Raw genomic sequence first — 22008 nt, forward strand, 5'->3', positions numbered from 1 at the left:
GAAAGTCCAACACTCCTGAGCGGAAGGGTCAATTTAAGTCGGAAGCTAATGTATGTATGGGCAGTTATGTCTCATATGATATGGAAGGAAATTATGAGACTCCTTTTGCTGCTGGGTTGTTAAAATGGAGAAATAGAGCAGTGCTGATGAACAGACACTTGTTTTTTGTAATCAAATGTTCTCTGTCAGTTTAAAGTTCTATTACATTAACCCTGATTTTTCTTTGTGCAGATATGTCACTTTACCCAAAGAAGTTCAACTCTGTCATTTCCAAAAATATGTAATCTATTTTGGCGGTAAGTTGGAGATTCATATTGTTGTGTAATGAGTAAAAACATAGTTATTGGGTGAACTGGGTAGTTACACCTGTGAGCTGTAAACTTTGAAAATAAGGAAGGTTATTTACTCTAGTACATAGTTGCATAATTCTGTGTGGACTGCTGCTATGGTGCTGAGTCTGAAGCTAAGTCCTCCACCCTGGAGAGCAACAGGCAAAGCAAGAATGCCCCAAGAAAACCCATATGGTTCACTGTGAAAAAGGAGACATAATAAGAGGCATAAACTTCAATTCCAGGGAAAGTAAAAAAAATCAGGCCTAAGCCTAATGCATCTTAATGCATCCAAGTGGAGCTTTCACCGTTTACTGATGAACTTTCATAGCATCATCATGCTACCTGGAAGTATTGATTTAATTTATAATGTAGCTGGCTGTGCAAAGGAGAATTTTCAAATCCGAGTCAGGAATATTTTTCCAGGAGTATACAGGAGAGGGAAGTAACAGAATGATTGTGTTACTGGAAGATGAAGGCTTCATCTCCAAATGTATGCTATACTATCAATAGTGTATACAAAAGGAATACATTGAGAGCAATGTAGTTTTATGTGTCTCAGAAGACTTCTGTAATCTGTTAAGGCTGGGGGGAGGGGGTGTTACTGTTTGCCAAATGCTGCACTTTGCCAGCTCCTAAAAGCCTACAGTCATTAATATGTAGCTGTGCTGTCCTTGCACCTCATTAGCTGGCTGAGTGTTTTGATGCCTTCTGTTTATATTTTAGCCATTTGGTTAAATTTTGTGTGAGAGGGGAAAGGAGGAGGAGGAAATGCCTTGAAATGTTTCAGTTTGGGGAATCAGGAAAAGTTTGCTTTTAACAATGTTACTCTCTTGAAAAACACTGTCACCAGGTTTCATCATCCAAGTACATCCCACTTGTGCAGCTGCAGTAAGACAGTTAGTGATGAAAAATACCAAGACCCTTTTCAACTTGGTAGAAAAGACTTGAAGAATCTCTATGAAGATATCAAAAAGGTAAGGGATTTTGGTGACTATTCTGGGATGTTGTGATGATTCTGATTTTAATAGCAACCATCACTTTGGAGGATAGTTATTGAAAGAATATTCTTTATGTTTATGAACAGCTGTCTGAAACTTAAACTGAAGGCACAGAGAGCATTTCTACATATGTTATAGAACCAGAATGCAGGTTTTTTTATTCTGATTTACACTGCTGGAATACATCATTTATGTTTCAGATTACTCATAGTAATTTTAAAAACAACTTCCGCTTACATTGCGTGGAAAGAATACAGGCAATAACCTTATACATGCATACTGTTTTGCTTACACTAAAAAAATTGGCTTTGTGACTTTTATGCTGATACGTTCTTTTCCTTTTTATAGGAATTACTTGTATCTACAGCAGAACTTAAGGAAATGTGTGATTATTACTTTGATGGCAAAGGAAAGGCCTTTCGACCAATGATTGTGGTGCTAATGGCAAGAGCTTGCAACATTCACCATAATAATTCCAGGTGAGTCGGTCACTTTTAGATATATGGACATATATCATACTTGAAATTTATCATTCTTGTGTTCCTGAAAAATATGTCTAGTAACTTTATGAAGATAAAAAGCTCCTCAGTAAAACCTGAATTTAAGTTCCATCTTGAAGCTGTATTTTTGTAGTTAGCAGTGCAAAAGGAACTACTGGGTTTATTACAGGCTTCCATGTGTAAAATTGTGGATTATACTGCAGTTGTAACTGGTGATGGATAAATAATGTTGCCAAATTCTGATATTTGTAAGGCTTTTAGTCAATTTTAGGTTCTTACATAAATGCTTTTTTTACGTAAAAAGCATACTCCTTGAAACTATGTGAACTTAATTAAAAGTATTTTTCACTTGTAGCCACTCCTGTAGCTATTAAACTCTTGTCACAGGTAGCTATTAAACTCTTGTCACAGGTAAGAACTTTGCTGCAAGAAGAGACTTTCATAGCTTTTTTTGTAATTATGCAGAAAAGCCATTAAACAGGTGGTATGCTTATATTCAAAGCTGTGAGACATTCAAAACAGTCAGAGAGATTTCTCCCCCCCCCCCGCCCCCCAGGAGCAAGTTTCTACACTTTAATGTAAGATTCTAAGCTTAGAGCTGGTGTAATCCTCATTTTCTTCAAGTTACTTGTCTTTTGAAAGCAGTTTTAATTGAGCAGAACATCATGCTCACCCTGTACTCTATCACTCCTTGCTCTGGCTGATTGCAAACGCTTCTCTCCACACGTTCCTATCAGTTGTTACGTTTGCATTTTGAGGAAAGATGTTTGCTGGGGTGTTCTCTGCCTTCCAGCTACACTTCCAGTCTTCCCTAGTATAGAATTTCAAATATGAAATTTTGGTCCCTTGCCATAAGTGTTTTTAGACTAATTTATCAGTCTTAAGGGATTTCTCTCAGCTCTTGCATCATTTTTTCCTTAGCTGTAGGTTAATGCTTTGTTGGACTTGATTTCTACCTCAGAGCATGGCATATATTTTGCTGTTTGATATGGCACCTCTCCCAGTATACTCCCTCCTATGTGAATATAATTTCGAAGGAGAAAGCAAAACCTAGTTGGCAGTGTCCTGTCCTGTGTGTGCCAATTCCTCTTGTTTTAGGAAAACATTGTCCAGGATTAATGAACTTCACTCCAGCCTGATTCTGTTCTCCGTTCAGCACTGCTCCTTGTCATTGTCTTAGAGGTAGCGAAAGGAACAATATCGGTTGTGAAACTCCTCAGGGATGTCCTTTGTCACAGCACTGATTGGCTTAATATTTTCATGAGTGATCTTGACATGAAGAACAGGAGCGCGATGATGGCACTTTTTCATGACAGAATCATTCTTGATGACTGGCCATCCATGGTGGAATGAAAGGAAGCACAATAAAACAAAAAATTCTGCTTGAGCTTGGAGGCTCATGAGTGTCCTGTTAGGGCGTAACCCCAATGTGATTTTGCAGCCACGTCCTCTATGATAAACCATAGTATATCCAGTTCAGTTATGGGAGTGCTGATACCCTTGTATAGCGCTTTGTGAAATCATCAGCATGTCTGATCCTTGTGTTCAAAAAAAGAGAAGTTCAGCTAGCTTCAGGGATGGACTGCAAAGATAATCAGGGAGAATGAAGGATTTGTGGTCTACAAATTTATCAGGAGCAGGGGTGAAAGAGCTATTTAAGACAAAGGACAATGTTGCTAAGAGGGCGGAAACTTAGCAGGAGACGTTTAACAACTGGGGCAGTGAGTTTTTGGAGCATCCTTCTAGTCAGAATAACGGTAAAAATACTTTTATCTCATTCTAGTGTGTAGCATGAGAAGCTTGTGAATGCAATTATGTAGTATACATGCAATACCGAGAAGGCTGGAATTGATGTCATACAGTGTAGGAGGTGAGCAGTGAATCAAAAACAAGAAGTAGCTGTAGAAAGAACTGAATTTGCCTTTATATGCTCAAAGCATATTTGCTGTCTTTTGACAAATGTATATGCTTATGGACGTATTCTTGTCCATGTGTTATGCTGTCTTGAAACCATCAGGACCAGTTTTGAGACTTGCCCTATGCCAGTGAGAAAGTGTGATTTCAGAGTTCAAGTGCCACATATGCCTGAGGCAAGTACTTGCTTCGCATTAGCCAACCCTCAGCATAAGCGCTCTGATTTATAAATGCCCGTGTCACTTGGCAGCTTTTGTATATCTGTTGCGGTTTTTGTCAGCACCTCCAAACTATGTTGGATGTTTAAAAGCCTCCTTATTAATCTGAATGTTCCTTGTATAAGGACAGACTGAGTCACTATCTCTGTCATGTTTTTAGAATTAGTTTCTGAGTAGGGAGAACAGAAATGTTTCAGCAAAGGAAGAGAATGAAATCCCAGGGTATTTACCTTCCTCTTCTTTGCCTCACGCCACTTTTCTCTAAGCCTGTGATTGTAATTAAAATTCACATATATTTATACTAGTCTTCAGTGTACTGCTTTTTGGTTCATGCATGATGACCAATGTCTTTTGAGGGTTGGATAGGCCATGCGAAAAGAATATACTTTCATATTGTGGATACCCACTTACTGTGAGTTGGTGAAGTTTTATGGACATTTTCTTCTCTTTTGCTTTTAAGCTTCTTGAAGCAGGCTGTGTTACACCTGCTTTGTATATACATATACTTCCAGATCACGTTGATACGGGTTTCATTATTGTTGCTCCTTAAAGCAGCATTGCTTCCAGGGGACAAATTGTTCTTCCAACTTTTTACTGTTTATGAGGAAATTTGTATATGTAGAGAAGGAAACACTGCATATTTGTAACTCTGCTACTCTGCTATAGATCTGAGGGAAAAAAAATACTTGCTTTCCATTCTGCTTCTCCCAACATTTTTTTTTTAAGATGTTTTTCCTCTTTCAACTTGTCATTTTCCTTAAAGCATTTTATCATTCTTTTCCTCAGTTAATATTGATTCTTCTCCCAGATTTGTTTTTCTTTGTTGAAGCTTTGGTTCCCACACATGAAAGATATGGGCCACAACATCTGTAGACTTGTGGGGTGAGCCAATATCCTGTGCTTTTTCATCCCTAGCATTTTTTTTTCTTCTGCCTCTGGGGTTTGTATTACTGATGTTGAGTTTCTGCTTCATCTTGCTGCCATTCTCAACTGTAATATAACATGCTTTTGCCTGTTCTTTCATTTGTTTTGTTTTCCTTTTTCTTTTGTGCAATACTAGTAGAAAAGGTAATAATCTTCCTTGTTTGGCTGTTAATGGGACACAACATTGTAAGGTTACAGGTTCTGATCTTATGAGACAGTCCATAGAGACCTCTTTGTCTTCACAGAGTCCCACTGAGACTTCTCAAGTGAATGGAGGGGAACACCCAGGTAGCTCTGCTTACAGATTAGGTTTATGTTTAGATTTGAGGAAGGTATTTAGAATACCCTCAGCAGGTTAACTGTCTTTCTAGAGTGAGGTCACTTTATTGTAGTCATAATAAGGAGAATGACAGTTGTATAAAGAATCTGAACTATTAGCAAAAAGTTAAGTGGAAGCATTCAAATTGTTCTGTGCTGGTATGTTGGGTTTTTTCCCTTGAAGATCCAAGTGTCAGAAGTCCAACCCTTGGTCTCTTGGGCAATGGCTTTTTGCTTAATGATAGCAACCTAGCTTTGTGTGAGAGTGAGAATTGTTGTAAAGGGTTTAAGCTGAGGTCATGCAAACCCTCAATTTCACACATCTTCTGGCATTTCTTCACATACTGTGTGAAGAATTTCACAGAATTATCACTTAGCCTGACTGGACCTAATGTTTCTGTTTAGGGTGTATTCTCCAGAGGTGTTTGCAAATAGGAGTTTTTATTTCTATTTCTGCAACCAAAATGAGAGAGACAAACAAATAAGAGAAGGACAAAGAAGTACAGAGACATCTCAATAGAGAAAACAGTGAGCACAAAAGATCTAGGGGGAAAAAGGGAAATAAATCCATCAGAATAGTGCGAGAAATACTTAAATATAATGACCTGGCTAAACTCAATAGAATAATATTTCCTAAATATATGAGGACCTGCCAGCAACCTTAGTCCTCTTTTCTTTCACTCCTCCAAACCATGGTTGTCAGATGCCTGTACTGTATACTGTTTTTCAGCTGTTCTGTAATTTGCTCCCGTGTTAACACATCTATTTTCTATGCTTCCCCTAGTTTGCAGTGCCCTTCCGTGTCACAGACTGTGTTTCTGAAATGTTCGTTTCTTTCAGCCACAGGGACTTAACAGCAAAAACCTACTTTGAGGAGTGTGGTCATAGCAGAGTAATTCTGCAAGTTCCTTTGCACGTTTCCTGTCTTTAAACTGGCAATATTTACTTACTGGCAAACACATTGCAAAGCTCTGTTGCAGACTGTAAATACTGTTTTGTATTGTTTTGAGTTCCCCCCCCGCTTTTTTTTTGAAGAGGGATATTTGGAGGGAGAGGTGTGTTTGTTTTTTTTTTTAACCTGTAAAATCAGCTGTGGTCTTGTGCAGCGTACATGAAACAAGTTCTGTTACAGAAAAGACCTCAAGGTACGTAGGTCTATAAAAGCTTATCACAGAATCAAGCAGGGGGTCCTACTAAAAAATGGAACGTGATCAAGGACTTAAAAATTAATATAATACATGTGTAAAAAGACAAACTTACAGTTGTGTAATAATTTTGTGTAAATACATATCATCTTGGCATGCCTTTACTTTGAGAATGACCTAAAAATGGCATCTTTCCACTTACTGGACTTATGGGGACCCAGTTATCTATTGACTTGAGTTACTGCTACTTTTTGCTTTTGTTTTGCAGGCGAAGCAGAATGAAAAATGGCAGGGAATGAGAAGGATCCTGTTTCTTGTGTGTTTTCCCTAAAATAGGCATGCTCTGATTCAGAATTACTCTCACAAGATGTTTGTAGGAAACTGTTGCAAGATTTTTTGCCAGCGATGGGAAGAACCTTGCTTGAGACCTTGCAGAAATAGTAGTTTAAAAAAAAACCCTTCAGGTTAAATTATCACATTTGATATAACATTCTGGGAACCAGACGCATGAACCATGAGCATTCCTGTGCCATTTTTAGTCATTGTCAGAGACAAAATACATTATAATGCAGACCTTTTTGAAAACCTGCTTTTGAAATGTCTGTCCTTGTGCTGTCTTCATACTACTGAAACATTTTGGCGTGTCGGTGAGTGTTGCCATTTACTGCTACTTCCCAGCAGGAAGTCCAGTCTGCTGACATAATTAATGAAAAAGGGAGTCCCCAAAAGGAGACCAGTGCATGAAAGAGACTGGAGAGCTTTACAGTTTTTTGAAGGTAAGTTCTCCTACTTAGTAACAATAGTTTATTTTGGAAAACTACTTAAACTGAACTAGCATTTGACTAAATTACTAGTCCACAGTAAAACTTACCTTCAAACAACTGTGAAGGTTTCCAGCTCTTATTTTCTGTTGTTTAAAAGCCACATTTTCACAGCTATGAGCCACACATCCTGCTGTTGTTCAGGATGTAGAACTCCCATTGACAGCAATGCAGAGTTCTGCATAGAGGTAGGTGTCTGAACACAACGTTATGTCAGCAGACTGCAAGATGTTCTGTCATTTTGTGATGAATCACTAGATTTTAATAGACATAGGCAATGCAAGAAGATTTTAAATTCCCTTCAGCTGAGCTGAAATTATTATCTTCTGTTTCTCTCAGTTCTTCTTCTGTTCCACTGGAAGATAGTGTGATTTGCTCTGTTATCTGTATAGCAGAAGTAAGGTATCTATATATCAGAAGTATTTTTTTCTTTTTTTGTTTTGTTTTGGTTTGTTTTGTTTTGTTATTGGTTTGTTGGGTTTTTATCTTTTTTGTGTTTGTGGGGTTTTTTTTGTCCACATGGACTTGTTACAGCTATAAGGCAAGGTTGACTGGAATAGCCATTTCTGGGATCCTGCATGCAACAGGATGAAAACAGGTAGAAAAAGAGAAAAAGATAATACTAGAACAAGGCAGTGGTAGTTGGATACTAGGGTAGATGGTCCTTTGTGTGAGCTAGGCTGGCTCTTTTATGTTCATTTTGCCAACCTTGATCCCTAGATAATTGTTTCTATGTTCTTCCATTACCTCCTTTTCACCTAGTTTAAAAAATAAAGTAGGTGTGAACTACTGAGAGTTGAATCATCAGTGTTAGATCTTCCCAAAGGCTGAATTTCAGTAAGTGTTAGTTAGGTAGTGTTTACAGTCCTAAAGTGGTTGCAGTATAATTCCAGTTAATTCCTCAGGCTTTTGAAGAATCTCTTAGGTCTTAAGGTAATCAGATAAGATAAAGGATAAGATCCATGAGTTATGTCTTTCAGATGTAGAATACAGGTTTCTATGCCTGCTGATCTCTCCAGCTTGCTGGTTAGTAGAGTTAGCCAGCTTTGGAGAGTTTGTGATGCTGTGTCTTACAGGTGGAGCAACACAGAGATAAGGAAAACTTAAAATTCTTCTGCAAAGCTATTCTTTTCTCTGCTGTTTTCCAAATTTCCATCTCCTTGGAACCAAACATACTGTGCTATTTTTTGCAGTCTGGATTTAGAGGAATTAGAGTCAATAACTCAGGAGTTTTGCAGTACTGTTCATGCAGCAAGGCAGAAACAGGCCTAATAAGGATGGAAATGTCCCATTGTACTTACTGTACTAATGTGATCTTACTTTCTCTTGTCTTCCTAATTCCAGGTTTGAAAGATGGGGTTCAGACCATGGAAAACAGCTGTTTACAGAGAAAGATTTTATGTTTGGTTTTAGTAGAGATTTCTTTTAGTGTATTGCAGCACATATAATTGATTTAATTATTTGACAGTTCTTGTTTTTCATTTTAGGGAGGTGCAAGCAAGCCAGCGCTCTGTGGCCATAATTGCTGAGATGATCCACACAGCTAGCCTAGTTCATGATGATGTTATTGATGATGCAAATTCTCGCAGAGGAAAAATGACAGTCAATCAAATCTGGGGAGAGAGGAAGGTGAGTTTGCTATTATGTGCAAGACTTGCCTTTGAGTTTCAGCAGAGCACAAATACCTAGGGGTATTGTCACATTACTATCCCTAGGCACAGTCTTGGGATATGCCAGAAAAAAGTATGAATAGGTGTGTACAGATTGTGGGTAAGACAAATGTGTGTTCCTTTTCTGAACTGTTGGAAGCATTAGATAACGTATGATTGTAGTGTGATTCTTACTGATTTTACATTTCTATGCCATTCTTTGCAGTGCTGTTGGAATACTTTGAACTTGTACCCCATCCAGAACACTGTAGGTTACCCTGATTCAGTAGTAAACACAAAAAGGTTTTCAGTTATCATGAAAATTTTTTTTGATTTTTTGAGAGAACTGTTTCTTCATAGAGCATTAAAAGGAAGGTCTTAATCAGAAAATGCAAGGAAAAAGTACACTGCTGACACATCAGAACTTATCATGGCAATTCAGAGCTGACATGGCATAACAGTCATAACAATGGTCAAATAGAGAAGTAATGCTCAAAAAAACTTCACAGGCAAACATGTATTCAGATATTGCATACAGGGAGGACAGTGCTTTTATAGAAAAATACGAACAGCACTATAAGATAGGGATTCAAAAATGGTTCCAATTTTAATATTTGGTTATCTTCTCTTTTCTCTCTGTTACAATGAGATATGTGTGCTTTATGTAGGAAAATGATGTGATGTGAGTAGACCTGCTAAATAAAGGAAATTGTGTTGTCTGTACTAACACTTACAGGAAAAGACTTAAAAGATCAATTTTTTTTTTATTCTTAGGCTGTTCTAGCTGGTGACTTCATCCTCTCAGCTGCTTCCGTAGCATTAGCACGAATTGGAAACACTACTATCATCTCTGTTCTAACTCAGGTGATTGAAGATCTGGTGCGTGGTAAGGTCTTTTTCTATTTTTATCTCCAGATTTGCTTGCCTAAGCAGTAAACCCACAAATAAAAACTCCCATCTGTGCAACTTTTTAGGTGAATTCCTCCAGTTGGGTTCCAAGGAAAATGAGAATGAGAGATTTGCTCACTACCTCGAGAAGACTTTTAAGAAGACTGCGAGTCTTATAGCAAACAGTTGTAAAGCAGTATGTACGTCTGTCTCTTCTAAAGTTAACATACCATACCGTAAGCTTCACAGCTAAACTCCTAGTTATTGCTGTTTTCTCCAAAGCAAACCCTTTAAATGGTACTCTGCCAGAATGTGAATGGGTTTGAGATTGTGCATTTTATCACAGTTCAGCTGTATAGCCTCCAATATTGGTTTTCACTCTTTCTTTCCTGTTTTGTATTCATACACACATTTACTGTTATCCTCACTTGAATCAAAATAAGGTTCACGGTGGCAGCCTTTAATTTTATGAAATTCTGCAACTTTAAGACAGTGTTTTTAATCTCAGTTGATAATTCTTGAGCCTATAATTTGATTTTAAGTCTTCTTTGACTTCTGGTCCCACTCATTGGTGCCAAGTGGGATCTTAAATGATAACAGTGTGAAGAAACAACTAATTGTGTATACTCTCCATTACATTGTAAAAGAACAGAAGCATGTACTTCTTGAATTGTTTGGGGTTTTTAATTATCAATTGCTATATCCAACCCTATCTGTCATTCAGTTCTGTTACTTCATTACAAAAAGATCTGATTCAAGATGATGTTCTTATTCAAAAAACATGTTTAGCTTTAGTGCAGGAAAATGGAGACGGTGGGCAATAATCTCGTCCCAAAAGAGAGTTATAATTTTTTTTTTTATTACAGGCTGTCTAGCTGGTGTATGCTATAGTAAGAGGGAGTTCTAAGAGAAGTAGACTAAAAATCTGTGCTGGTGTTAGTCATCCTCCTTTGTTCTCAAAGAACTGGGACATTTGTGCAATAGACAGCAGTTGAAAATTGCTTAAATCAAAAGGATCATATAGAATGAGAGACAGATTTTGTGGGGAGGGAAAATACCTTTCATTCTAGTTGGGGGAAAGAAATTAAGTCTTCTGGATTGCTCATATTAATGGCAATATGACCCTGGCAAGAATTTCCCTTTCCCTTGCAAGTCTTCATTTATATTAGTGGGCAATTGGACTAGTAAGGATCATCACATTATTCTGCTACCTCAATAAAAACATACAAGTTTTTATATTCACTTTGAGTGTCTTCCTAAAAGAACCTTCACAGATAGAAGAAGAAATCACCTTCCCACTGGGTGGATTCTCCTTACAAATCTGCTATTTTGAGTTTTTTGCTTTTCATAACTCACTAGAGTTAAGGATTTAAGCACTTCCCTACAGAATGTGGCTGTGATGCTAGTGAAGGGGTGTTTGGCTGCTTTTCTTCTGGTGGTTGTTCTGAGTTGTTCCATTGCCGAATTGCTGGAATTTGATATGCAGTAAAATTTGTGTGATAAAGAAAAAACAAGAGAGGTCTGTCTTTATGGCAAAACCATACTTATTGCACATAGTAGCAATGACATATATTTGTCTCCCTCAGTTTCTTTCTGCATGGATTAAGAGAACTCTGCTGATAGCAGTGGAAAGGGGATTTTTTTTTTTGTTTGGGGTTGTTTTTTTGGGGGGTGGGGTTTTTTTGGTTTAGATGGTTTTGACTGCTAAGGAAAAGCATGGAATCAGAAGGGAGTTCTGTTTTCTGTAACGAAAATGATAAGCAGGATCATCATTTCTAGCTTGAAAGGAAATTGAGTTGGGGAATCAAGAGTATTCACATCTTGTTTTCATGGATAAAGCAGGAGAGAGATTATTGGTTTTCAGAACATCAGTTACAACCAGGCTAGGGTCATTAGAAGCAGTTCATTTCCTGTTAATGATAGGAAAAAACAGGGGTTTGTTTCTGTGCATAAATAAGATAAAAGTATTAACTGGATAGAAGATGTCAAACAAGTTCAGGTGGCATCTTAGAATTCTACAGTGTCATGCCTTAGAGATGGAAGAGTAGAGTATTCCTGGAAAAATGTCTAAACAAGATAATAGATTGTCAGCACTGGTCAAGTCACTGTATTACATACCTTCTGCATCACCAAAGCATTACTGCATTTAAATCAAAAGACCTTTAAGTTAGCAAAATAGTTTTTTTATGGACAGAACAGTCTGTTCAAGACGTTAGAGCCATCCCAGACTCCAGTTTATTTCTACAATAGTTCTGCATGGGGGAATGTTACCAAAGTTGCAGTCAAAGTAATACATTGCAAAAGGAAATGGTGGCAGATGGCCCAGAGGGTCACTGAAGCCTTAGTTACTGAAAGGCATTTTTCCGAGAAACATGAGAGGTGACTTTGGTTCAAGAATTCAGAAACAATAAAGCTGAAGTGGAATTTCTATTAGTCATCGAGCAAGCTGGAGATGGCAAAATAAGCTGAGCAGGTTCTCTTTCTGTCTTTTTTTATCCTGCTGTAATGTGAATTCCTAACCCTCATAAAGCTGTTTATATTTTGCATAGCGTACTTTCAGAAGAGGGATTAAATCATGCTTGTTTTGAGATAAGTGTAAAGTTGCACTAGAGATTCTTGATTTCTCTGTTAGGAGAAAGCACGCAGCCTCCACAAGTAAGGCAAGGCTGTGTATGGAAGGTCTGCCTTAGGGACTGAAGAAAAGGAATAGTCTGCAGCTCTGTGAACTTTAACTAGTTCATAGTTTGGTGTGTGCACAGGGCTCCATCAGAAGAACCTACCAGGGTGTGGAACTGGTGTCTAGGAAAGTAACTCCTCTGACCACCACCAGCAAAATTGATCTCCCCAGTCCAGCTAGACATGCAGACTACAATAAAGTCCAATGACAGATGTAGGGTAATAGCATCAGTAGCATCAGATATTATGGTCAGCTAGTAAATTTCCTTATTTATTATTTCAAATACAGTAACTCCTTTGGGAGTATTTCTTCTTCAAAATGTTTGCTATGAAAAAGATTAGCATAAATATATCACAGATATTCAGGCAGATAATCTTCGCTTCTGTAAAAGTACAATTCTTCATAAAGAAGTACGTGGTTAACATGTTAAAATATTAATTACTTGAGAAAAGGTCAAATGCATGAAAATGCAGACTCAGGACAAGATAGTTGTCTGCTGTGTGTGGGAGCTCCTGCTGGGTAGGTATCTCCCTCTCCCAGGTAGGTCTTCATAACCCCCTCCCCAAGAGTAGTTACCAAAAAGGATTTGAAGATCCTGGAGGAAACGTCAGCGGCATGCCCTGCAGCAGTGAAGGATAAGCACATACTGGGCTGCATCGCTACCAGCGTAGCCAGCACATCAAGGGAAGTGACTGTTCTCGTTTATTCAGCACAGGTGAGACCTCGAGGCTGGGCTCCCTCATACAAGACAGACATTCACAATGTGGAATGAGTTTAGTGAAGGGCCACCATGATGGGGGCTGGAGCAAATGATATACCAAGAGTTGGTTTTAGTCTGGAGTAGAGAAGGCTAAGGGGGAATCCTCTTGCTGTCTCCAGCTGTGTAATGTGAGGGTGTAGAGAGGATGGAGATATGCGCAGTGAAAGGACAAGTTGTACCATGGAAAAATTCAATTAGCTATTAGGAAAAATTTCTCCATGAGATTGGCCAAACACTGGAACAGGTTTCCCAGACAGGGTGTGGGATCTTCATCCTTGGAGATGCCCAGAACTCAACTGGACACAGCCCTGAGGCAACCTGATCTAACTGTGAAGTGAGCTCTGCTTTGAGCAGATGACTGGACCAAATAACTTTCAGAGTTCCTTTCCAACCTAAACTATTCTGTGATTCCACTGGAAAGAGGAACAGTGCTCCTGCCTGGAAAAACAGCAGTGGATGAGCCACAAATGAGAAGGCAGGATCCTGACTGCTTCAGGAGATGGGCGTGGAGGAGAAAGGCTGGAAAAGGGGAAGATTTTAGAGCCTTTTCTTTTCCATGGTGTCCACAAATCTAGGAGTGTGAGAGCAAACATGTCTTGTACTGTTTATACAAGCATATACCTGCCCAGCGGCAGGTTTTCCTCTCTGAACTGCAGGGCACTGGTATAGATGTGCAAGTGCTTTCAACTCCAGCTGCCGTATTCTCACATGATAAATAACAGAGCAGGATGTATCTAACCAGAGCTGATGATAGATTATTTTGTGGATGTGAAATTCAGTAAAGAGGCAAGATTGGTTTATAGTCTCTCATGTAACATAAAAGAATAGAAACAATTTTTTATTTTAAAGAGTGTGTTTGAAATAATGCCAAGCAGATTGACTTGCTTTGCTGAATTCAAAGAATCTTTCTAAAGAATTTGTTCCACTTGGTATTAGGAAGGATTTTTCATCAGGATTTAGTGGAGGACAAGTCTGAATTCTGGCAATTTGTAATCAACCAGTCATATCAGGGGAGCTATAGGATGTTTTCAAAGGGTGAGCTTTATCATGTAAAGATACATCATTATATTGACATTGTTAGCCTGATTTGTATTTTTAAATGCATGCTATTATGCCAGTATGGCTTCAGTTAAACTTCACCACTCTCAGAGTGACAGGCTGACTGCGGCAAGGCTGCCTGCCTGCATCCCAGTGAGTGTCCAGATGGGGGCAATAGTTCACAAGAGCAATTTGAGAAACTGGCTCCTGAAGGAACTCCCTGTTAGACAAGACCCAGTCACACTGCAGGTTTATGATGTGGTCATGGTCAGAGAGTTGCTCACTTGAGGTGTGATAGGCATATCAATCTCCTGGATTTTCTGAAGACAAAAAGAAATAAAAATGTTCATAACCTGAATAGGAACTATGAAGGTCTTCTCTTGCAAAGGTGCAAGAATTAATTTTGCATTGATGAATTTGGCTTGTATTACATTCTGTAACTCACGCTTCTGTTTTTTAAATGTACATATACTGCTGTGATTCTTTATATAGGTGATGTCTGCGTCCCCAGAAAACTGTCCATCTACAGGAATAGTTCTGCTCTGACCTTTCAGATTAAATGGAAAGCTCCTCCCTTTACATGGCACTTTCTCTCCCCATCTACCAACTTGTGCCCACTCTGACCCTTTACCATTAACCAGCATTTTGTCGCTGTTCTACTGAATTCCATATTTTAATTCTTCACATGAAATATGGTGGTAGGTAAAGATTTCATTGAAACAGGGTAGACGCAGTCCCCCTGCCGTGCTGATATTATTTGATTTATATTACAGAAGCAACCAGAAGTTTGCTAGGCATGGTACAGCAGTAGAAGATGTTACCTCTTTGGGGCAAATACTGTTATTTAAGAGACAAGCATCAAAAGGAGGATAAAAGGGCAAAATGTTCTAGTTTGATAGTCCGTAGCAATATCTGTTTAAATATCTCATATTTGCAGTTCACTCTGTTCTAATAGCCTTCAGGATTTTGTATGATTAGACATAAGTAGCATTATTTTCCTGCTATATTATCCTCCTCTTTTAAATAAAATTGGGAAATGTGAGATGCTGTTAATGCCCCAGGCATCCAGATTCCTCTGGGTTTTAACTATTATCCACGGATGCAGGTTATGACTGGGAAGTGTTCTGATGCTCAGTTACGAAATGCACTGATGCATGAAATAGTCTCTAATCTTGTGTGAGTTGCATCATATTTATTAGGATATAATGTTGTTTCTTATTTCCATCTTCATGTTCACCTTCAAAGCTACTACTGGACTTGTTTTTAGTTTGGGGTTGGGTTTTGGGTTTTTTTTTTTAATGATCGTACTTTACATAGTCTTAAAGAGGAATTTTTATAGAGAGAGAGATATATACACACATATATTTTTATGTCATGTGGTTTTCCTAGCATGTATTTTTAGTCTTACATTAAGTAAAATGTATCTTCACTCCTTCCATTAGTCACAGCAGATTTGGAGTATCTGCAGTAAACCAGGATGGATTTTTGCCCCCTGTTCCTAATTGCTTTATTGAAGGCTGAAATAAATCTGAAATAAATTTGGAAGTATAACCAACCTCATTTTGCAAAGTGTATAATCAATACATAAATGCAAAAGCATAAGTGCCCTTACTTTGAGGCAAGATATTAATTCTCAAATCTTAGTTTGTGTCCTATATTTTAGCTTTGTGGAGTTTATTCAGTAAAACTTCTATCTCTCAAGTAGTCAATTCCTTTATCTGTACTCAATTAAAATGTTTTATTTGTTTCTCTCACTACCTCGTAGTGATAGTTGGATAGTTTTATGTAGCCTGGTGTACTTTCTTCATTCACTGTCTTTTCTTTGCCACTAATTATCCCTTGATACCTTTGTCTGCAAGCTAACCAGATCATCTTCCTGAGCAATTCAGTTATAGTTAACATCACCCTTAAAAATAATCTTCCTTTATCTCAACTGTGCCTCCTATACTGGGTGCAACACATCCAGTTTTGTGGATCTTTTATGAGGCATGTAATGTCCATTTATCTGCTGTCTGACCTCCAGTTATCCCCTGACTGATTTACATATGTAATAAATGTAATTCCCCTGTCAATGGACTGTGTATGACTATTAGCCTGCATGAGCAGTGCATCCACATTTCTTCTCTCTTCATCCTTGCATTATAATTTCTAAGACTGATAAATATTTAATAAAGCTAATCTCTTTCCAGACTTGAATATATTTTTAATATTGCACTGCTGTTCAGCCTTGTTTTCTAATAAGCTTGGCTATTTGTGTGTATCCGTGAACAGAGATAAGCAAGAATGTGCTACTGAATCAGCTTTTTTTCCTTTCCCAGATCCCTATTGTCTGTGCTTGCTATGTCACACCTATGGTCAGAGACTGAAAGTGGATGCTAACTAAAGCTTTCTATTTATTTGTTTTTTTTTTTTCTTTTCAGGTTTCAATTCTAGGCTGCCCTGACCCCAAAGTTCATGAGATTGCATACCAGTATGGAAAAAATGTTGGCATAGCTTTTCAGGTAGTGCTTTTGTTGAATTAAAGGGAATCTAAAATCTAAACTATTCCAAACTGCCTTAGAAGTCAAAGTGGGCTGTATTAATCCTTTCTATAAATCTTCTCTTAACAAGGATTATTCTGTATTTAGTTCTCATTTAAAAAAAAAAAAGTAAGTTTTAAATTAATCTGTACGTTTATCTCTTTCCAGCTAATAGATGATGTGCTGGATTTTACATCATGTTCCGACCGTCTGGGGAAACCAACAGCAGCAGATCTCAAGCTTGGATTAGCCACTGGCCCTGTCTTGTTTGCTTGTCGACAGGTAAGTCAACAGGAATCTACTTCCCCAAAACAAAAAGTATACACTGTTCTTCACAGCACGCACAGAGGCCCAGCTCGAACACAAGTCTACAAGGTAAGTGATGAGCATGGCCACGTGTGAAAAATCAGTGCGTTCAAGATCAGCTGGATTTAGTGTGCACACGCGTGTTCTTTCAGACTGAGACACACCTTCCTACGCAAGCCCTCTTACCATTAGGCCCTTGTATCAAAAGCAGCACTAGCCTTTTGCTGCCCCAGTTCTAGGGCTTAACCTTCGCAAAGGGGGCAGTACTCAGAGAGTTTTTGCATGGTTATTCCTAAGTACCTTCTTGCTTATGTTCTTTCCTGAGACATCTTTTTCTCCCCAGGCTTGACTATGTATGTAGGCTTTTTGCCAAGTTCTGGGCTTCATATCCATCCTGGGGCCAAGAACTTAAATCTCTGCCTAGCTTTTAGGTGGGCACCCCTATTTATTGGATTTGACCTCTTCATCTCTTTGTCCTCGCGTCTTACCCAGTTACAGACGTGGGAAGCTTTCCCTTCTGAAGGTAAATGTAATAGTAGTTTGGATAAGAGAAAAAGGAGTATCATAGATCAAATAGGCTTAAAATTGGTCAAAATTTTTAGTGGCTTAAAAATTATTGGAGAAGTACAAGGAAAACAGAAGTGCCAGCAGCGCCAAAAGAAACATTGAAATTGGTGCTAATCCATAAAAGGGGAAGAAACTGGTTTAATGCACCTTGCTCAAGCTTCTGGTTCACCTGAGGAAAGATGATTTGGGACTTACTTAGAAAGCAGTCCTTCCTACCAAACTTCACAGCATGATACAAAAACTGGCACAACTAGTTCCAGTAGAGCTCTAGTCTGTGATGTCTCATTGGAATTGCTCAGACATTGACATGGGAAAAGTTTTAAATCATTAAAAAAAAAATACAACTTTATGACATTTACTTCCCCCTCTTTCTTAAAGAGCCTGGGATGGGGGGAGGTGGAACATATGCATGTGTTTGTTTCCTCATCCTTTGGGCATTTACAAGGATATGTATGTCAGAAAAAACAAGCAAGCAAAGAGTATCAGCCACTTAATGCAGACGAATGCATGCTGAGAACAACCTCCTCCACGTTCTCGGTTCCTCCCCACAGACTCATCTGGGGGATTCACAAACTTGTTCTTGAATCATTATTTCAGAATTTGTGGATAAGCAGCAGGATCTTGTTAGTCATCAGCAACTGGAGTTCTAAAGAACAACGAGAGACTCGGGTACAGAAAGAGGATGCAATTGTGAAATGGTTTGTTTGTGTGTTAAAGCTACTTGTAGAGAGAAACAAGGATGTTGCAAATACTCTGATTTTGGCAGAGAATGAATGACACTGATTGTCTTGTGGGTGTTGAATATTCCAATTTTTTAAATTAAAACTATCCTTTTATTCATTTGTTTGGGTTGGCTGTCTCTGACTTTCAACTTCATCTATCATTTAATTAGCTTTGTAAGATAAATGAGTTCATAATATGGAAATACAAGAAAAGAAACTCTGTGTCAGTTCTATTTTAAAATCTTACTTGTTCTTTTTAGGTCAGTTTTAAACGCTTTTCCTCATTTATATCTTTGATAGATGGGAAGCGTACATTTTTGCATTGAAAGATAACTTGACCGTCTTGCAAAGTTTTCCGCATTAACCAGAAGGCTTCTTTGCTGAAAATTTCCTGCTGTTTCCAAGAAACTGAAACAACAGCACTACGGACTTAAATGATATATAAGTGCTAAAAAAATTTAGAGCTTCAACAGACAATTACCAGTGCTGCTACCAAAAGATTTTTCATCTATTTGTATCTGAGAATAAAAAATTCCCGAGTCAGGACTTGACGATAGTCCAATATGTAATTGTTAGTTACAGGCTGTCTTTTCTCTTGAAGTTAATATTACTGCTATCCTGCATACCCTTCAATATACCTGGTAATCCTCATGTTGTCTTCTTGACAAACATACTTTAGTTCTTAATGTGCTTTGGATCTTCAGTGACAGCCTTCTTTTCTCCTTGTCCTCTCCCCTCCCTCTGAAATACATCTTTGTGCATTAGAATATTAAGGAGAGACCTTTATACAAAAAATGTTTAGCTTGATGTGAGACCTATTTATTCAGTATTTAAAGTTAGTTCACTCAGTAAAAAAACCCCAACATTTATTTTTTTAAGGAAATACACTAGTATACTCTAAGTCTAAAGCCACTCTTAAACTAGTAGAGCTGAAGAAGGAGGGTTTATTTTTATTATAAGCATTCCTGTCAAATGCTTATATACTGCCCAATAAATCTGCAGAACTGCTAATAACAGCTTTGCATTACAGGTTTGCAGATTTTTATATCCTTTAGTGCTTAAATATAAAAAGTGAAAGCATATGCATCCTATATCATTGTAAATATGAATAATATGAAAATGGATTATATGAACATTGCAATTAAATTGTCATTACATGGGAAAAAAGCTAGGATCTAGAGAAAGCCAAGTATGAGTCACTAATAAACCTCTAAATGTATCTTCCAAGAAGACAACCTATGAGTAATAGGGAAATGTCACAACAATGAGAGATGCTACATGTTTGTTCCCTAACAAGTTTGTAGATCTACAGTTTCAGGAGATCAAAGGTGTGCAAGGAAAGCAGATCATTGTACAAGTGTACAGCAATGAAATAATCTTTGCTTGACTATAAGCCTTTCAGACAAGATGAACAAACACCTCTTTCCTTTAAAAATAATTCTTCTGCAGAGTAGCTGCCTTTGTTTGTTAAGCACCAGGTTTTTCTATTTCTGGACTGTCTGAAGAAAGTGCCTGCATGTTTAGAAACATGATACAGTGACTTTCTCAGACAACTGACTTTAATTATCTACCTGATTTGTAGGGAATTGAGTGTGCAGTACTAACTACAAATTCTATGTGATTGAAAACAAAATAGATTATAGTTGTCATTTTTCTCTTATTAAAAAAAAAAAAAAATCTGTCCTGAGCTTTCCAGAGGCAGAGCCTGTGTATATAAAATACCGGAGCAATGGAAAGCGTTAAGTGGATGCAAGTCAAAGGTATCATGAAGGGGTTTACAGGTTGAACTGTAATACTAACCATCATTTGTGATATAAGAATACCTGAACCAGATCACACGTCTAGAAGTAGCCACATCAGAAATGACCACACTGGATCATCTGCTCAACATGATTAAATGGCAGGTGCTAACTTTTGCTACCAACTGGCTACAGCCAAAGAGCCAGCTGGTTTGTTTTAAATGCTTGGGCTTTGCTATACTACAGTCCTATGCAGATTGCAGGTATTAACTTATAGCTATACTTATAACAACAACAGTGGCAGGGGAAGAGGTCTATACTTTGGTTTCTTTTTGACCTTAGCATGGCAGGCAGCTACACGGAAAACAACTCATAAGCAGTACAAAACCTTCTCCCTTTGTGCTTAGTTTCCAGAAATGAATGCTATGATAATGAGACGATTCAGTAAGCCAGGAGATGTTGAACGTGCTCGGAAATATGTGCTGCAGGTAGGACTAATACCAAATATTTCATTCCTGAAGTGCTGTCCCTGCTGAAGTCAGTCTGAAATTCATTGCCTCTGAAATAAAATTTCATGCAGGGCTGCTGCATTTTCAAATCATGTTAAGTAGAATGCTATGTACAATACCAAGTTAGTACTCTTCAGCTGTCTTACTGGCACAGTGTTTTAGCAGAAGTGCTGGGTACTGAAGAGTTGGGTTTTTTTCTTTTTTTCCTTCCAATAGCATAAAATCCACATAATAAAAGTAAAAAGCCCATACATGAACTCGGTTCCTTCAGCTGAAGAGTAGCTGTATCCGACAACTGGTGTAAGCGGCACATAATTACCAGTCTTGTAACTGCAGTGCACACTCCGTATCAGTTTTAATTGACTCTGCTCTGGTCTGAAAAGACTGAACAATTGTCTGCGCAAAATTAATACCCATTTTTTCAGGATCGCATGTTTTTTTGTATATCTCTATTTAGGGCAAGAGGGGAGGGGTTAAACCATTAGTTTCTAATCCTACTGAATAGTATGTTATTAATACCAGTGTTGTTTTGTTAAGTATACTTAAGTTTAGCATGGATGAGTTTTAGTATTTTGACACTGTGGGGAAGAGATGTAGGATTGAATGAATATAGAATGAATCTTCTTCCTTTCCCCTTCAGAATATAATTAAGTGTTCAGGGTACTTACTGACCTTAAAACTTCCCCCTGTAACTGGAAGAGGCAAAAGGCAGGAGGGAGGCTGACCAGTTATCCGTTACCTTTAACTGTCTTCTTACATAAGAGTGACGGTGTGCAGCAGACAACCTACCTCGCCCAGCGCTACTGCCATGAAGCTACCAGAGAGATCAGTAAGCTACGGCCATCCCCTGAGAGAGAAGCCCTCATTCAACTGACAGAAATGGTACTCATGCGAGACAAGTGAGAGAACTCCTTCCACTCGTTCTGGCAGCTACTTACCAGACTGTGCCTAAATTTACTTCAAAAGTTATTTGCTTCCAATACAGGCTACCAAAAATTATTTTTTTAAGAACCTTTTTTTTTTTTTGGAAGTTCTACTTTTTTTTAAAAACAAAAGTTTCAAGTGTTTTATTGTGGGAAGCCATACAATTCAGAGCAAATCAAACTGTGTTGTACAATTGTTTTAGTGGGGGCTATTAATTGTGGGGGGGTGGGGAAGATGTTTACATGTTGATGCACAAGGGCCACAATGAGAATAAATATAAATCAGTGTATGAGAACTGAAGTTGTTCCAAATTTCACTTGTTCACACTAATAAACAGAGCATGCATGTTACTATCTGGTAAACTCCTGTGAAGAGAGATGGTTTGAATGCTTTCCTGGCTGTTAAACTACAGAAGTATATACAGAAATTGGTTAATTATAAAAGACTATATGTAGACTTTAATTGGTTATATACATCAATGAGAAGTTTTCCAATTCATACTGAAATACAGGTATGCTATTGGTTGCTACTTGCTAGCAG

At 38.1% G+C, this 22008-nt stretch overlaps 1 protein-coding gene across 1 annotated transcript; it reads left to right on the forward strand.

Annotated features, from left to right (window-relative positions):
- The first annotated feature begins 236 nt into the window (after positions 1-236).
- On the forward strand, positions 237-21818 carry PDSS1 (prenyl (decaprenyl) diphosphate synthase, subunit 1). Its single transcript, XM_009585733.1, has 10 exons — positions 237-296; positions 1183-1306; positions 1679-1809; positions 8658-8799; positions 9594-9705; positions 9794-9903; positions 16603-16683; positions 16870-16983; positions 20443-20523; positions 21307-21818. The coding sequence occupies exons 3-10, from the start codon at positions 1712-1714 to the stop codon at positions 21445-21447; spliced, it is 879 nt and encodes a 292-aa protein (XP_009584028.1). The 5' UTR covers positions 237-296; positions 1183-1306; positions 1679-1711; the 3' UTR covers positions 21448-21818.
- The last annotated feature ends 190 nt before the right edge of the window (positions 21819-22008 follow it).

This window comes from Fulmarus glacialis, unplaced genomic scaffold, assembly GCF_000690835.1.
Source record: "Fulmarus glacialis isolate BGI_N327 unplaced genomic scaffold, ASM69083v1 scaffold43989, whole genome shotgun sequence".
NCBI lineage: Eukaryota > Metazoa > Chordata > Aves > Procellariiformes > Procellariidae > Fulmarus > Fulmarus glacialis.

Bases quoted from the DNA above. Each gene is read 5' to 3' on its own strand.
- PDSS1 (XM_009585733.1), top strand. From the start codon at position 1,712: ATGTGTGATTATTACTTTGATGGCAAAGGAAAGGCCTTTCGACCAATG. The intron at 1,810-8,657 runs GTGAGTCGGTCA...TTTTCATTTTAG, and splicing joins ATTCACCATAATAATTCCAG to GGAGGTGCAAGCAAGCCAGC. The intron at 16,684-16,869 runs GTAGTGCTTTTG...ATCTCTTTCCAG, and splicing joins ATGTTGGCATAGCTTTTCAG to CTAATAGATGATGTGCTGGA.